This window comes from Perognathus longimembris, chromosome 4, assembly GCF_023159225.1.
Source record: "Perognathus longimembris pacificus isolate PPM17 chromosome 4, ASM2315922v1, whole genome shotgun sequence".
Taxonomy (NCBI): Eukaryota; Metazoa; Chordata; class Mammalia; order Rodentia; family Heteromyidae; genus Perognathus; species Perognathus longimembris.
The window spans coordinates 51,881,531-51,899,866 of record NC_063164.1 but is presented as its reverse complement, the minus strand read 5'-3'; the positions used below and the strand labels follow the sequence as shown (position 1 = coordinate 51,899,866).

Here is an 18,336-nt window from a genome sequence, read left to right as displayed (position 1 = left end):
TGACTGTAAGAGTGCGGTTTTATTTCTGGGTCTTCAATTCTATTCCATTGGTCTTCAGGTCTGTTTTTATACCAATACCAGGCTGTTTTTGTTATGATGGCCCTGTTGTAGAGCTTGAAGTCTGGTATTGTGATACCTCCTGCACTGCTTTTTTTTTTTTTTTTTGCCAGTCCTGGGGCTTGGACTCAGGGCCTGAGCACACCCTGGCTTCTTCTTGCTCAAGGCTAGCACTCTGCCACTTGAGCCACAGTGCCACTTGAGCCACAGTGCCACTTCTGGCTATTTTCTGTATATGTGGTGCTGGGGAATCGAACCTAGGGCCTCATGTATACGAGGCAAGCACTCTTGCCACTAGGCCATATCCCCAGCCCAGCACTGCTTTTTTTTTTGCCTAGAATTGCTTTGGCTATTCTAGGTCTTTTGCTGTTCCATATGAATTTATGGGTTGCTTTCTCTATTTCATGAAGAATGTAGCTGGGATTTTGATAGGGATTGCATTGAATTTGTTTAACAATTTGGGCAATATGGCCATTTTCACTATATTGATTCTGCCTACCCATGAGCATGGGAGGTCTTTCCATCTCCTTGTGTCTTCTTTGATTTCCCTTTTTAGATTTTTATAGTTCTCATTAAATAGGTCCTTCACATCTTCGGTTAGGTTGATCCCTAGGTACTTTATTCTTTTTTTAGCTACTGTAAATGGTATTATTTCCATAATTTCCTTTTCTGCTTGTATATTGCTGGTGTACAGAAAAGCTGCTGACTTTTGTGGATTGATTTTGTATCCTGCTACTTTGCCAAAATGGTTTATTAGGTATAGGAGTTTGGGGACTGAGTTTTTTGGATCCTTCAGATATAAGATCATGTCGTCTGCGAATAGGGATAACTTGATTTCTTCCTTGCCGATGTGGATCCCTTTGATGTCCTCCTCTTGCCTTATTGCTATGGCTAGGGATTCCAGCACTATGTTGAACAGAAGTGGGGAGAGTGGGCATCCTTGTCTTGTTCCTGAGTTTAGGGGGAATGATTGAAGTTTTTCTCCATTTAATATGATATTAGCAGTTGGTCTGTTGTATATGGCTTTTATTGTTTTGAGGAATGTTCCATCTATTCCTGTTCTCTCCAAAGCTTTTAATGTTGTATTTTGTCAAAGGCTTTTTGGGCATCGACTGAGATAACAATGTAATTCTTAATTTTAGATCTGTTTATGTGGTGAATTACGTTGATTGATTTACGGATGTTGAACCATCCTTGTGTCTGTGGGATGAAGCCTACTTGGTCATGATGTATAATTTTCTTGATCAGTTTCTGGATCCTGTTAGCTAATATTTTATTGAGGAGCTCTGCGTCTGTGTTCATTAGTGATATTGGTCTGTAGTTCTCTTTTTTTGTTGGGTCTTTGCCTGGTTTGGGGATGAGTATAATATTAGCTTCATAGAATGAGTTTGGGATTTCTCCCTCTGTTTCTATTTCACAGAAGAGTTTGAGGAGTATTGGTATTAGCTCCTCACTAAAGGTTTTATAGAATTCGTTGGTGAATCCATCTGGGTCTGGGCTTTTCTTTGTTGGGAGGCTCTTGATTACCCCCTGTATCTCACTGTAAGTTATTGGTTTATTTAGTTGATTTATTTCTTCTTGATTCAGTTTGGGCAGTTTATACTTCTCTAAGAATTGATCCATTTCTGTAAAATTATTGTTTTTTAGTGAGTAGAGGTTCTGGAAATAGTTCCTTATGATTGTTTGAATATCATGTGTACTCGTAATTTTTCTGGTGGAGTCCCTGATTTTACATATATGAATCTCTTCTTTTTTTTGTAAGTCTTGTGAGGGGTCTGTCATTTTATTTATTTTCTCAAAGAAGCAGCTTTTAGTCTTATTTATTTGTTGAATGGTCTTTCTATTTTCAATGAGATTTATCTCTTCTTTAGTCTTTGTGATCTCTCTCCTCCTAGTCATTTTAGATTAAAGTGAGATCCTATCTTAAAAACAAGCCAGACCTAGGCTCCAAATTTCTTCAAGTACCTCCAGGCTTCAGTTTTTCAAATGCAAATGAAAAAGCTAAAGTGTGTAAGTGTTACAGCAGAATTCTGGTATTAGTTGGTCAATTCTCAACAAGTTACTGGTAAGCTCTACTCCTATTGTTCTCCTGTTGCTTTAATTAGAAATAAAAAGGGCTTTTTTGTGTGGCAGATTCCTTGGATTGCAGTTTGAAGACAGGCCGGGTAGAAAAATCCCTCTAAAACTCCATCTCCCAACTAACCAGTGAAGAGCCAGGCTGGCAGCATGGTTCAAGAGACTTATCTCTAACCAGCCAAATGCTGGAAGTGGCACCGTGGCTCAAGTAGTAGAGCACTAGCCTCAAGCAGAAGTGCTCAAGGACAGTGCTCAGGCCTTGAGTTCAAACCCCATGAATACCAACTGGGACAAGCTATCCAAGCAATGAGCACCTAGACCTTCAGGACAAGGTCAATCCTGACAATGAGGAACCGTGGAGAGGAGTAAGAGGAGATGAAGTCTCATCTTAAATGGAGTCAATTTAAACTTGCCCTCTCAAAATTAATCAGAGCCAGGAGATCAAAGGAATAGTTGTTTACCCACCTAATGTCCATACCTGTCCATTTTCCATCTGGACAGAAACTTGCATTCTTGCCCTTGTTACTTGCTGTGTGTGTGTGTGTGTGTGTGTGTTGTGTGTGTGTGTGTTGGCCTCTGACTGGTTACTCCCAACCAGTCCACTATTCCTAAACACTCCCTTCCTGCCCCCAGTCCAGTTATTCCTCCTTCCTTGTAATGGGCCACAATTGGGTTTATGTTCCAAATGGAACTTTTCTGGCTTGTGGCCAGGGTGTGGTCTCCCATGTTGTTCGTGTGAACTGGTCCTGTGAACTTGTCAGCCTTTTGCCTGACCTTTTCAAAAGTCTCTTTTACAGAATAATATCCCTCACCCAAGACGCCACCTGAGAACTTGCAGTTCAAGGCCAACCTCTTACTACAAGCAACTGGAGGCTTCACTTACACTGCTCTGCCCAGCGCAGATCTGGATCCTGAAGACCCCAGCCCCAGTGACTCCTTGATGTGCTCAAGCTGCAGGAGGTAGCCAGAGGAGACCATGACACCCATTGGCCCTGATAACCATCCTCGTGGAAATGATGAAGACTTTTACCAACCAAACTATCAAACAAATACTTCTTGGACAGTGCCAGGCCAAATGATGAATCAGGGACCCCTGACTACTTCGCCCCTTTACAGCAGTAAGGAGCTCCAGAAGAAACAACCTCTGCCCATACTCCCAGCCTGGTACCCCTCCTCTGTTATTAAGAAACAACAAATGGGGGAATGTTAGCATTTCCCCAGCCTCAAGTCCTCAGCTCCTCCCATTAGCCCCCAGATTCACCCATTCCTAATGAGCCACTCCTACTCACTACCTACTTACTTCCCCTTTTACCCTGAGAGAGAAGCTGCCACCTGGGTAAGGTGAAGACACCATGTAGCTCCCTCTCCCATGGGAACTATGGCCCCACTAATAAACTTCCTTATGAACTTTCTTTTCCTGTCTGTGATTATCTCTTCATGGTCCCCTGAGATGGCCAGGACATGTCCTTTCAAGTCTTATTCACTTTTCTGCCTAGACTGGCTTCAAATGGTGATCCTCAGATCTCAGATTCCTACAAGCTTAGATTATAGGTGAGAACCACCACTAATCTCTATAAACTCTCACAGACACAACCAGAAATAATAGCTTACTAGCTATCTGGCATCCCTTAACATAGCCAAGTTGGTGTATAAAATTGTCACAGGAGCCATAATATGTCATTTAATGGGCATATAATGGATTCTTAGCATGTGCAGGGTTTATATTTGTATACTCCTTTATCAAGAGTGACTCTAAAGGATGTTGATATGTGGATTTTTAAATTTCCTCCAAGACCAGGACTTGAACTCAATACCAGATGCTTTTGCTCTTTGGATGGCACTCTGCCAACTGAGCCATACCTCCAATCCCTGTTATGTAGATCTTTTAAATATACTCTGGTGGGATTTGAATCAACCTGACTACAGAAGAACTCCATGCTGGTACATGAGCTTATCTCATCTCCAGTCTGAATCAAAGACTTCATTTTTTTATCTGTATTTGTGACCTTGCATATGGTGGAATATTCAGATTGGTTTCTAAACCTAATGTCAGATACTGATGGAGTTAATGAGGGGTTTGCATGAGTAGATGGCTTCTGCCATCTGATTCTATTTAAAGGAACACTATGGAGTCCCCATGAAGTGTTGTGCCCTGCTTATTAAAAATTAAAATTTTCATACAGCAAAAAAATAAATAAAAATAAGCCAGGAGCTGGCACCAATAGCTCACACCTATGATCCCAGCTGCTCAAGTGGCAGAGATTTAGAGAACTGCAGTTCAGAACCAGTCCAGGCAGAAAAGTCTATAAGAGTCCATCTCTAAAATAACCAGCAAAAAGGCCTATCTAGAGGCATGGCTCAAATGGCACAGCACCAGCCAAGAAAGCAAACTCAGTGAGCTCGAGGCCCTGTGTTCAAATCCCACTAGCAAGGAAAGAAAAAAAAAAACATGCATGGCCCTACAAGCCAGTAGTACTCACTAGTAGGAGAAACATGGTTCTAGGCTGCACTGGCAAAAATATAAAAATCCTATCTGAAAAACAAATTCAAAAGCAAAATAAGGATTTGAGGCCTGGTTCAAGTAGTAAGTAGAGAGCTTGCCTAGCAGGTGGGAGGTCCCAAGTTCAATCCCCTGTATCACACAACAACCTAAAAGGGACTTTATCCCTGTACTATGGAGGTCAGATCTGGCCAGTGCCATCATTGGCTGTTGAGGGGTGTCAGATTGACTCCATCTCAGATTAAAGATAGCAGAAGCCAACTCCATTTTTACTAAGATCTCCCCTGCCCTATCTAGGGAAGTTCCCCTTCCCTGTGTTAAGATTGTGTAAACTACTTGACCACCTGAGGTGTGGAAAGTTCAAGGAACACTCAAGGTTAAACCTGTGCCCTAAGGTGGAGTAGGCATGCAATCCATGTGCCAATTCTAACTAGAATGATAGGTTGGTTCAAACAGATACCGTGAGACAGATTGTAACTCCATTGGCCACCTGTGTGTGACCTAGCATGTTCTGTAAGTGTTGTAACCCCATTGGTCACCTGCGTGTGACAGGTTTGAGTATGTGATGTTTGCCTTTATAACCAGACCTGGAAGGCCGCACGTGGTTGCAGCTTCCCTGGCTGGTCGGTTTGCTTTTTACTTCCCCAATAAATCCATCCTTTTATCATCTTTTTGCTGGAGAATGAGTGGTGGACTCTAGGAGGAACCAGGAATCCCCTCCCTTTGGGGGAGTGACTCCATTACAATCCTTTGGTGCTAGGTGGGGATCAAACCCAACCAAGGTTTTGTACCTGCTAGGACAGCACTCTACCACTGAGCTGCATTCTCACCTAAGAATATGGAAAGTTGGGTTTTTTTTTTAAACAACATTGCAAATTTTAAATAACTACCTTTGCAAACCAAGGCATTCCTTGTCTGGCCTCTCACTGATTATAATTAACAAAAGAAAGAAAAATGAAACTTCTGTCCTGGCTGCTTTTTCTCCTTCACCATTTAAAGTGTAATAGCATGCAGTTACAATGTAATCTTTCTCTATATATCCTACACATGAAAAAAAAAGGAAGAAATTAAAGAAAAGTAGAGGTAGGAAAATGTGCATTAAAGGATCAAGGATCAAAGTTGTCTCTCTCTCTCTCTCTCTCTCTCTCTCTCTTTCTTTGAGAGCACCAACACTTTGTTAGAGTGTATCCCTGCTTTTCAGCTTGTCTGTCTGCTCTTTGTCTGCTTGTCTGCTTGCCTACTTACTCAATAAAGCTCCACCAAGTTTTCTTACAAAAATAAAAATAAAGGATCAAAGTAGGAAGGAGAGAAAAGAATCCTCAAAGACCCACACATTATTAAACTAAGGAAGTTATTTTAGAAGTCAGGAAGCAAGAAACAGGGAGGAGACTCTAGAATTTTTGTCTCAATATGCTTTAAAATTGTTAACTTCTTAGCAAGTGAATTACATATTTAATTAATGAATCACAACTGTTATACAGCACATATAATACAAATTCTTAAAATGAAAAAGACTCCAGCCCAGGGAACAGTTAGGATTTGAGTCCTATCTGTATCCTTAAGGTAATAAAGTCCAATTTCTGATTTGAGATTTAATGTTTGAATTATACCCTAGGCTATTTCTCCAGGAATTCTTAAAGGTTTCTTTTTTGTTGTTGTTGTTGTTTCTTGGTGTTGGTATTGGAACGTGAACTCAGGGCCTCATGCTCTTGCTTGGCTTATTTGCTCAGAGCTGGTGCTCTACAATTTGAGCAATACCTCCACTTCTGGCCTTTTGCTAGTTAATTAGAGATTTGTCTGCCCAGTCTGGATTCAAGTCTTGATCTTCACATCTCGTCTCTCAAGTAGTTAGGATTACAGCTGTGAGCCATTGGCACTTGGCTTTGATAGTTTTTGTACATTTTTATTGCCACTATAAAGGTGATGGACAGAGGAGTTATAGTTACATAAGTCAGGTAAAAAGTATATTTCTTTTTGGACAAGTTATTTATAAAATAACTTTTCTGGAGTGAACCGAGAGAATGGCAATAAACCTTTAAGTAAAAGAATTACTGTTATTATAAAGGTGATGTACAGTGGAGTTTTAATTCAGTGCATCAGATTATGGGCGCAATGAATCTTGTCGCCCCATAGAAATTTTCATGATCAAATTCTGAACTAAGAAAGTAATACAATCTAAATTATTTTAAATTAGCATTTTGCAATGAAGTAAGAACATAGTGCAAGGGTTTTATATTGTTCTTCTAGCTGCAGAAGATACTATCACTGAAACACTACAAAAGATATGAAGGAAGTAACAATCAGTAATCCACTATGTTGTGGACATTGAGTGGTAATTTATAGTACATACAGCCTTCAATATTCCATTGTAAAGTAGATACTAGCATGCTCATTTTTTCAGAGAAAACTGAGGTTCAATGAAGGTAAGAAACCTGTCATTACTTGGTGAAAAAAAAAATCATTCCACCTCCCTTGTTCTCAGGAAGTTAACTGACTAGTCAGGCGAATGAAAACTACTCAAAAACAAAAGAGGAAAATTTTACTGGTTTTTTTAGGGGTGCACAGCTATACAAAATTTCCTAGGAAAGTGATCTAATTGTGCTGAAAATGGTGACTTCAGAGTTTGGAGTCTGAGTAGGACATGGTTTAGATGCTTTGGCACAGTAGAGGAATAATACTATCTCACCAGAACTGCCTGAGGGTTTTGCTAATCGTTAAGACCTATCTGAAAGCTGCTCTGGAAGACAGACACCTGTAATCTCAGCTCTCTGGGAGATGGAGGTAAAAGAATCATCTTCAGATACCAGCCCAGATAAAAGCCTAAAAACATATCTGAAAAACAAATTAAAAAGTGAAATGAAAAAAAAAGTGAAAGAATATGCATCATGGCTCAAGTAGTAAAGTAGTTGCCAAGAAAGGAAGGGAGGGAAGGAAGGAAGGAAGGAAGGAAGGAAGGAAGGAAGGAAGGAAGGAAGGAAGGAAGGAAGGAAGGAAGGAAGGAAAGAGAAAGGAAGACCTATATAAATGGCAACATAGGACTATGGGATCCAATGCATCACGATTATGTACCAATACAGATGTTTCTGTGGGTCCAGCTTTGACCTTAGACCTTCTTCTAACCAATTCATATCTCTTTTAGGCTATTTGCAACCAAGTCTGTACTTGCCGTCCCAATTCGAGGAATGTATTCGGCATTTTATGGTTCCATCCCTGGAAACTCCTCATTACTGCCTCATTCTGTGCCCCGCCCCAATCTATTCTCTTAGCCTTGGGCTATCTTTATCAAGCATCAACACCAACAGTCTCTAAGGCAGGATTTACACAACCTGCCACCACACTTCTGTCAGGAAGAGCACCTATAAATTCATTGGTAGATTTATGCTTGTTGCAACCTGCCCACAGGACCACAGATGTCTTCCTGCTGCCTCTAGAAAAGATTTAGGAGATGGAAGCAAGAGTGATAGGTGTAGGGACATGGAAAATGTAAGAGGATGATTTTGTGGGATTGTGGCTTAGGTGACTGAAGGAATAATAGTTTCCTTGGGTGAGTCTGGGAGGAGGAGGCTTGCTGGAAAAGTAGGTGGTTTGGTTTAAGACATATTAAACTTGGAGACCCCCAATGGAGAGTTGAATGCATGCCTTGGGGGTTCAGGAGACAGTGTTACATCTGTGCAAATATGTCTCAATGTGTAAGTAACACACATACATACACACACACACATACACACATTCAGACATATACTCAGACAACACTTCAAAAGCTCAGAATCTGCCCCTGATCAAGATTTCTATATTCATCTATCACTGGATGGATTACTGAACAAACCATAGTTCTTTTTCCATTATGCAAATGTGGGTGTGTTATTAATCAACAGTTCAGTATAATTAGAAGCTCATTTCCATGTTAATGTAGAAAGTCTTAACCACTCTGATATTTGCCTAAATTTTGTAAGGTCAAATGTTGAATAAATATTTATTCAAAGAGAAATATGATAGGTCAATGCTTCTAACCTGAAAAAAAGAAAAAAGAAAATCAATCTGTGTTTGATTTGGGCTTTAAATAAGGTTTGCGGTTAACGGTATTCATCTACCAATCAGTCATTGTCTCATACCTGACATTCCAAACACAAAATATTGAATATTCAGGAGTAACTCAAAAAATTATACAAGATTTTCCAGCAAGAAATTAAATCAACAATGCCAGCAACTCATGGGGAGAATGAGAATCGTCCTGCCACATCTGGGGAAGTATAGACTGCTTTAATGGGGTACTCATAATTCCCATTACAGTTAATGGGAGTTGCCTGTGCGTATCAAGGGGAGTACAAGCTCACTGTCTCTATCAGAAAAATGCTTCCTTTTGTGTTGATCTCCTAGCTGTGTTTTCATTCTACCTTTTAAAACCATTACACCTAGCAGAGTTTTGAGTGCATTACAGGTAACTTTAGGAAGCCATCATTATCTTCTCTCTCTTAACCACATAATAGGGGGGAGAAAAGTGAGAATACAGTATATACACCACGCTGAGTAGAAGAAACTTGCCTTGAATTTTTGAGCCCCTCAGCCTATTTTCTGTAATGCTCAGCGGTGAATCACTCTTAAGTGCTCCATCATTCACTAGGATATGTGCTTTATGCCAAAGGTTACCAGATTACGAAAGTATCCTCGGCTTAGAAGGGACTCCTAATTCACCATCACCTTATTTTGACACTAAGAGAGAAAATATGTGCATCAAGACAAGTAGAGGAAATAATGGGGGAAAAAACCTGTATTAAGTTAACAATGCAGCAAACACTCCAAAGGAAAAAACTACAGACTAGAACAATGATAAGGATAATAGAAACGTAATGCAGTTGAATTATGAGAGACTTGCTGGTCAGCTCATGAACACTACCCCCGAGGAAAGATAGTTTCTTGAAGAGCTTCCCTTAGTCATGAGTAGAGATGGGAAAGTTAAAATTGCTCCCAACTGGGAGTGAGCAAGGGAAGGGATGACCTTGTCCAAAAAGAAATGTACTCATTACCTGACTTACATAACTGTGACCCCTCTGTACATTACCATTATCGTAACAATAAAAAATTGCTCCCAAAGTTGGGAGCAAACATTTTCTTGTGCTACATTCTAAAATGGACAAATACCTTTCCGAAAGGTAAAGTGGGAATATTTAGGAAAAATTAAAAATGCACATGGCTTGGAAGGAGTTGTTGACATATACAAGATGAATCCTCTCTGAGTCCCAGAGGTAGGGTGGCAGAAGAGAGAACCCCAATTCACATGTGAAAAGAATAATAGTAGAGATGTAATACTCATGAAAATATAGGTCCTGGAAAATACGTTCTTTGCTTAGTGAGATCTTCATTATATGTATATATATGTGTATATAATTGTATATACTTCATTTTAACTAAGTTTTAACCAATCAAGTGGCATTGCAAACAAATTATAAAAGTGTAATTGCTAAAAAAATAAAAACTAAACCTTTATGCATTTCCCCGAGGCTATAGCTTTCTTTTCCATGATACCATAATTTCATTACAAACTGTACAATGATAATGAAATTTCATCACAAACTGTACAGTTGAGTGTGCATATCAAAAGGCCATCAGCAATTGGTCACAAATGTGTTAGGTGATGATTTGGGAAAGCCTTAATGTTGTTCATTGACTATTTTGAGATGACTGAGTCACTGGGAAACAGAGTATATTTCTAACCTTTCAAATGCTTCCTCTTCCAGTTTGGTTGGGTGCTATATCTTTTGGATTGTATGTATGTATGTATGTATGTATGTATGTATGTTTGTTTGTTTGTTTGTTTGTTCAAGTGCTATGACTTAATAGCCACTTTTTTCCTTAAGTACTTGATTGCATATAATAGTGGGGAATGGTGACACATTCCTATAATCCAGGTACTTGGGAGGTGAGGTAGGAGACTGGAGTTCAAGGCCAGCCTGGGCTACATAGCAAGTTCTGGGCCATCTGGGCTACACAGTGAGAGACTATTTCAAAGCAAATAAGCCAACAATCTTAGCATATAATATATAGAGAGTAAAGAGGACCTACCTTAAGAGTGTTTAGTAAGTACCCCTGCTGTATTTATCCTTTGTTCCTCCATTTCTCCCAAAGACAAGTAAATGGACAAACAAGACAAAAAGAAAACAAAGCAGCAGAGAAAAAAAAAACTTCATTTCCATTTCCTGCCATCCATTTCAATAAATATTATTTGATCAGAATATTTTTTACTCTATCATGGTGCAAAAACAGTGCACATTCACTAGACACCATATTTAAATTTTGAATATTTATCTTTCTGAAGGCTAGTACTATGCAGAATGATGATCTCTTGTGATGCCAGGCAGTGGCAGCAAGCTGTAGCTTCCTGTCAGCCGCAGTTCTAAGTGTATAGTACTGGTACTCTACAGTGTACTATGTTGGTAATCTATGTCTGGTAAGATGGGAATCATTAATGAAATTTTTATTTAAGACATTTTCAATTTAGAGTGGGTTTGTTGTGGTGTAACTCCTGTGTAAAGTGAGGATCATCTAGTAAATAAAATCCTGAAGCATGTTGGTACATTAATTTTATAAATTTTTCTGTGAGTTGACATATTAAATTTAAGTGTAATTCTGGATATAGGTTTGTTAATCCAATGCAATTGGAACCATTCACGTTTTACTTTATTACCTTTAAGTTGTTATACAAAGGGGTTTGACATCAACATGTCAAGTACCATGTATCTTTTTAAATTTTTAAATTTTAATTTAATTAATTAATTAATTTTGACAGTCCTGGGGCTTGAACTCAGGGCCTGGGAACTGGCCTTGAGCTTCTTTTGCTCAAGGCTAGCACTCTACCACATGAGCCACAGCTCCACTTCTGACTTTTTCTGTTTATGTGGTACTGAGAAATCAGACCCAAGGTTTTATTCATGCTAGGCAAGCACTCTACCATTAAGCCACATTCCCATCCTCAGTAGCATGAATCTTAACCAGTGTCATCCCTTCCATTATTCTCTGCCTGCCCCCTCCCACCCCCAGATTGTATCTACTTACATGTGCTTTCTTCTATAAAACATTTTTGGAAGGCAGACACCAGTGGCTCACATGTATAATCTTAGTTACTCAAGAAGCTGAGATATGAGGATCATGGTTCTATGCCAACCCAGGCAGGAAAGTCTGTGAGACCTTTCTCTCCAATTAACCACCAGAAAACCAGAAGTGGCTCAAAATGCTAGAGTGCTAGCATTGAGCCAAAAAGCTCAGGGACAGTGCCCATGCCCTGCATTCAAGCCCCACAACTGAAAACAAAAATTGGAAATTTTAGAATGTAACCCTCCGAATAAAACCTTTTAACACTAATGCATTTTATAGTTGATCCTTGATTCTGCCTATGTAAGAAGTAGGAAAGGTATTTCAGCCAATACAGTTGGGATTTATTTATTTTCTGGTATGGAATTTGAACTCAGCGTCTGCAGCTAGTTTAATCCAAAGCTTGGGTGATATGCTTCTTGTCAATTTTGTAGAATATAAGAAAGGTGCTATTTTGATGTTTTAATTCTTGCAAATAATGCTTCAAGTTATTTAAGCTTCAAACCATGTGTATCAATGCATGTTCCAACAACTTGCTTTCTTCATATATTAAAAATCTGACAAGTGTAGAAGTCATTTCTTTTTTTCTTATATATTTATATTTATTTTTTACTTTATTTATTTGCCCTTCTCCTTAAAATTCAGCCAATGTTGGGACAAGCACTGTAAAATACAAACACGTGCAATGTGAACACTGTACAATGGACAAGAATACCATAAAGAGAAAGGCTGGTAGCTTCTCCTTGAGATCTTGAAGGCCTCATGATGGAAGCGCTAGAGACACACTTCATAACCCAGCATGCCTTGCGAAAAGCAGTGACTACAACTCCCACAGTGCATTTCTGCGCGCAGGGTTTGCCTAGTTGCTGGGGCTTGTAGTTCTTCCCGTGTGGACTCCGTTTGAAGGGGAGGGCTGTGGTTACGTGCTCACCTCAGGCTTTCCAGCCTTTGGGAAAGACTTCGAGGCAACCTCCACTCCCTAGCTGGTGGGATTTTTGTTTGTGTTCCCTCCATTGTCAACTTCTGCTTACTAAAGGTGACCCATGGGGAGGCCCCACGAGGTCTTATTTCTGAGAGCGACCTCGTCGTGGTGAGATTGTTTGTCCCTCCGCTCTCGCCGTAGCAGCCGCCGCCCATCCCTCTTTGTGTGTCTGGAGAAGCCGCCGAGCCGGTGGTGGCGACAGTTGGCACTGGGGCTCCGGCGGGGCGCGGTACCGGGGAACTGCCGGCGTGAGGATACTCCCCACCCAGCCACCTGACAGGTGGGTTGACCGTTCCTCCGTGCCCCGCGTGGGCTCTCGAGGGGCGCCGGGCCGTCCGCGCTGACAGCCAGAGCCGGCGTCGGGAGAGGCCCGGGAGCCGGCGGGCGCGGTCACTTGGGGCGGTCGGGGAAGGAGGCAGGTCGGCCGTCCGGCTTCAGAAGGAGAGGCCGGGGGAGCCGGCGGGCGGGCCGGCCGCGGGGACTTGGGGAAGCGGGCCGGGGAAGCTGGTCGGCCCCTCCCGTCCTCCGGACCCTGGTGGCGGTCCAGGGAGCCTCGGGCCGGCCCTGCACTGTGCGCGCCGCCGGGGCCCCCCCGACGCCCCGGCCTGGACCGCGCCCTCCTGGCGCTAAGCCCGGGGAGGAAAGTCATTCCTTTTGGATGTCTTGTTCCGTTTTACAAATAAAGATCGTTTCCATTTGGGTCGGTCGTATTTCCCTTCGCCCAACGAGGAGAGAGTTTCTTTCCCTAGCATTTTAAAGAAATAGACACGTCGGTTGTGGAGCGGAGGCTCCGGGCCCCGTCCTTGAGGATGGATGGGAAGGCCGGGCGGCTGCGCGTTCACCCCATAAACTTTGTGTTGGACTGACAGTTCCTTACTGTGTGGCACGATCTGTTGACAGTGAACCCCGAACCGAAAAACGTGCCCGCCTTGCTTAGAATATGGGAGTTCACTACTGTAGTTCGTGTAAAGCTGCCTAGAGGTGTCGGTAGGGCGGAGTAGGAAACACTCTTCTCATGAAGCCCTTTTTTTTTTTTTTTTTTTTTTTTAATATAGCTCATATCAATCTTGGTAGAGGTTATCCCCTGTCAACCTATTTTGTGCTCTTGGAAGTTCTACTCGCACATCAGTCTTTATGGAATACAGCAATATTGATAGTAGATGATCTTCTCATTTTCAGCCTTAATTTTGGTTGAATGATTGTGCTTCTAATTCCTTCTAAATACTGTTTTCCAGAAATGATTCTCCTAGTTTTCTTGAAAGCACTTAAAACATTGGTTGAGATTGATCACTCCATATTAGGCCAGTAATTTAGAGAAGGTTACAAACAGGCCCCTAGTTTATGCTCATCTTCTAAATTACTTTCCCAGTTCAGAAAAATCCTAGGTTAGCCAGGCACGGGTGATTCATGCCTGTAATCCTTGCCTCTCTGGAGGCTGAGATCTGAGGATCGCGGTTCAAAACTAGCCAGGGCAGGAAATTCACCCAAGAGACTGTTACGCCCACTTAACCACTCAAAAACCAGAAGTGGACCTGTGGCTCCAAAGTGGTAGAGCTCTATCCTTGAGCAAAAGAGCTCAGGGACAACACCCCGGCCCTGAGTTCAAGCCCCACAACTCCCCTCCCCCCTCGAAAAATCCTACTTTATTAGTGCTTCCTACAGCAGAAGATTGTGTTTACGTCTTTTTGAAGCTCTGTTTGTTGCTCTGTCTACCTTACCCATGATTCCATTTAGCCAGTATCATTTTTAATATTAAGATCATTTTGGTGGATACTGTGAAAGTAACAAAAATGACTAAAATATAGTCCCTAATTTCAAATAAAGTTCAATCTAATATGTAACATTTCAGGTGTATTTACAAATAATTGTAATAAAAGCACAATAAAAAGTTAGGTAAGATGTTACTGCGGAAAAATACAAGTCATTTCACTTGACTTTTAATGATGATAGTTTTTCTTTTGCTTCTCTTTAATATTAAATATGACCATGGCACTTTTAGAGATTATAGGAATTTCCTTTTTGCTGGTTTCTAGGACTGAATGCAAAACTCTGTTAAGGAGGTTTGATCTATACTGCATGGCTTAAGACTTAAGCTTTGTAATGTCCAGTCATGTCTTCTCTTTAAAACACTAGTTTCGGCCTATATCTCCAGCACCTTAATATATTATCATAAAGAAACATGCAAAACCAGGAAACTTGATGAAATAAATGGAGTTGGGATAGATGGGCCAGAAATGATATCATGGAAGGGGTAACAGTGATTAAGATGCTTTGTACACATAAACTGACATGTAGAATTGAAACCCCTAAGCACAACTATTTAAAGATTAAAATATAAACATTAAAGACTTTACTTTGTGCCAGCTACTGTCTTCAAACTCTGGGTAATAGTTCTTCATATATTTGTTTACATGTTTGGTAGTATGTCAGTTAGCATTGAAGTACTTGGCCTCTTGGGACAGTTTTTTTTTTAAATTGTTTTGGTACTGTACTTTGTCTTGCTAAGTAGCTCTACCACTTGAACCACACCTCAAGTCCCTACATAGTTCTTTTATTGAAGTATTAATTTTTAAAAGTATGCTGCTTTTGCCAATGTGATGATTATTGTAAATGGTTATCTTTCTTAAGGTCATAAACATGTCAGATAAAAGTGAATTAAAGGCTGAGTTGGAACGCAAGAAGCAGCGATTGGCCCAAATTAGAGAGGAAAAGAAGAGAAAAGAAGAAGAAAGGAAGAAAAAAGAAGTATGTTGCAAATATAGCATTGCATGTGACTCTTTAAAGAAATGAGATATATAAAATGGCAAATGTAAAATCTGATTTTTTTTCCTACTAAGTAAAAATGTTTCATATAGATTGATGCATTTCTAAGATTTGATTTATAGAAGTTTGATTTATATAAATAAATATATTTCATACAAAATAAAGGGTATAATAGCTCATAAAATAGGGTGTATAACTTAATTGGGACTCTGTATTTATTTATCTGAATATTGTATTAGTCTGATACTCTAATTTGTCAGAATGGATAATATTAATGACAAACTGAAATATATAATAATCTATTTGATTAGAGGATTTGTATTTACCTCTTTTATCATGAATCATTGACATATTTACAGATTGAGTAGGTTTGACACTGCCATAAAAGTGAACTAAGTACTTCTATATTTGGACTTTTGCTATCACTTTATCCTGTATAACAGATATTCATTGACCCTATGCTGGAAATATTTTACTTGCATTGAAATGAAGCTATTCCTGTGGAAACTTTAAACAGATTTGTTACATTTTTACCATAGATATGTTTTAAATGGCTAACATAAGGTAGTTTGTCTTAAATGTGCCATTAGTTCCATGTCTGTCTGTCTATCTATCTATCTGTGATAGCCTAAATAATAGCTAATACTATTAGAATTAAGACACGAAGAGAAAAGCCAGAAAAATCAGTCATAATCTATGTATAGTACTGCTATGATGCTGTTGAAGATTTATAATTAAAAAACTTGCTTGTTTATTATCAGCCTTTCTGTAATGCATGATCATATGAGGGTTAAAGCTTTGTATTAAGTATTTAACTAAAAGGTGATTGGTAGGAGCATGATTCAGGTTGGCAAAGCTGTTCCAAATAGTATCTATACCCTTTAAAATGCTGAGAGCCCTTTCCTGTTCCCTGGCCCTTTCCTTTCCATGTCCCTTCCTTCCCTTTCCTTTTTTCTTTCCCTATCCCTCCTTTCCTTTCCTTTTTCCCTCACTTCCCCCACCCCTTCTCCTTTCCTTTAGTCAGTTTGAACTCAGGGTCTTGATTTCTCTCTGGGTTTTCTCACAGGGCTTTCTCACTCATAGCCTATGCTCTCTTGTTTGAGCCACTATTCCAGCCTGGCTTCACTGATTAGAGATGGAATTTAGCAGTTTTCTGCCAAAATTCTTCCAAACCTTGGTCCTCCAGAACTCAGCCTTCTGAGTACCTACAATTACATATGTAAACTGCTGGTACCTGGTTTGGTTTTTGTTTTCTAAGTATGGCCATCAATAACCTCTCAGGGATATCGTTTGAGTGATTTGTATCTAAAGTTTATAAAACTTTATAAGGGATAATTCAATGATAATAAATTATAAGTTTAGAACTGGGCACTAGTGGCTCACTCCTATAATTCTAGCTACTAAGGAGGCTATGAGGGTTGCAGTTTGAAGCTAGTCTGGGCAGGAAAGTCTGTGAGATTCATAAATTAACCACCAAAAAGCCAGAAGGGAACTGTGGCTCAAGTAGTAGAGGAAGCAAAAGCCTTGAGTGAAAAAGCTCAGGAACAGTACCCAGGCCCTAAGGTCAAGCCCCAGGACCAGCAAAAGTACAATAAATAAACTGTGAGTCTACTGTAGTATGTATGAGTAGTTATTGTCTAGTTGACATTACTAGAGATAAATATATGTATCTTTTCCTTGAAAGATCAAACTTACTTGAGATGTTTTGGATGATCTGAGTGTTAAAATTTGTCCAGGTTAGCTAGTCTTTGCTAAAACAGCAAATGGCTAAAATAAAAGTGAAAAAATTTTTCACAACAAAAATATGCAGAAGTTTTAATTTAAGCAATCTCAGCCTTCCATTTGTTGGTAAAATAAGACCTGAAAGCTGAGTATAGTAAAACATGCTTATAATTGCAGCTACTGCGGAGGCTGAGGCTGCAGGTTCTCTTTTTTTTTCTGGCCTTTTAATTTTTTGTGGCTAATTGAAGAAAAGAATCTCATGGACTTCTCTGCCTGGGCTAGCTTCAAACTGTGATCCTCAGGGTTTGATCCTCAGATCAGCCTTCTGAGTAGCAAGGATGACAGGCATGAGCCACTGATACCCAGCTAGGAGGGCCTCTTAAGCTCAGAAATATGATACAAGCCTGGGCAACAGAGGAAGATCTTGTCTCTTAAGTTAAAAAATTAAATACAATAAGTACTATACTGGGCTGGGAATATGGCCTAGTGGCAAGAGAGCTTGCCTCGTATACATGAAGCCCTGGGTTCGATTCCCCAGCACCACATATACAGAAAACGGCCAGAAGTGGCGCTGTGGCTCAAGTGGCAGAGTGCTAGCCTTGAGCAAAAGGAAGCCAGGGACAGTGCTCAGGCCCTGAGTCCAAGGCCAGGACTGGCCAAAAAAAAAAAAAAAATAAGTACTATACTTTTGGGTTTCTTTTGTTGTTTGTTTTTGTGCTAGTACTGGGGCTTAAATTTAGGAATTTTTGTTCTTGCTTGGCTTTTCCATTCAAGGGTAGTACACTGTCACTTGAGCCACACTTCTACTTCTGGCTTTTTTGCTCATTAACTGGAGATAAGAGTTTCTAGGATTGTCTCCCTGGGCTGGCTTCAAACCACAATTCACAGATCTCAGCCTCTTGAGTAGTTAGGATTAAATGTAAGAGCTACCATACTCTAAGACCTGTACTTTGACCAATAAAAATAAAAATCTTAATCTAGAATAACTTTCGATAAACATTCTCTATATAAAGTTGTACAAATTCAGTGAAGCTTTTACATAGGAGTTTGAGATACTCATTTTTTTTCAACAAATGAAACTGTCCATTTACTTAAAATTTATTATATCTTAAGTCTACCTTATTTTTTCACTGTTGTGATATTGATATCT

At 40.0% G+C, this 18,336-nt stretch overlaps 2 protein-coding genes across 5 annotated transcripts in view; one reads left to right on the top strand and one right to left on the bottom strand.

Moving 5' to 3' along the window:
* Positions 1 to 12,667: 12,667 nt before the first annotated feature.
* The window catches only part of Dync1i2 (dynein cytoplasmic 1 intermediate chain 2), a 53,351-nt gene continuing 47,682 nt past the window's right edge, over positions 12,668 to 18,336 (top strand). The window contains exons 1-2 of one of the 4 annotated variants that reach the window (XM_048345251.1): positions 12,668 to 12,981; positions 15,330 to 15,446. In XM_048345251.1, the coding sequence (XP_048201208.1) occupies positions 15,339 to 15,446 (108 nt within the window). In that variant the 5' untranslated portion in view covers positions 12,668 to 12,981; positions 15,330 to 15,338. The remainder of the gene's footprint in view (positions 12,982 to 15,329; positions 15,447 to 18,336) is intronic. The other 3 variants (XM_048345253.1, XM_048345250.1, XM_048345252.1) reach the window with 3 other exon arrangements.
* On the bottom strand, positions 12,784 to 13,350 carry LOC125350863 (collagen alpha-1(III) chain-like). The gene has a single exon (XM_048345748.1). It carries the CDS (start codon positions 13,348 to 13,350, stop codon positions 12,784 to 12,786), a length of 567 nt encoding a protein of 188 aa, XP_048201705.1.

What these genes read in the sequence shown, in the direction of transcription:
- LOC125350863 (XM_048345748.1), bottom strand. Translation starts at nt 13,350, where the DNA reads ATGACTTTCCTCCCCGGGCTTAGCGCCAGGAGGGCGCGGTCCAGGCCG.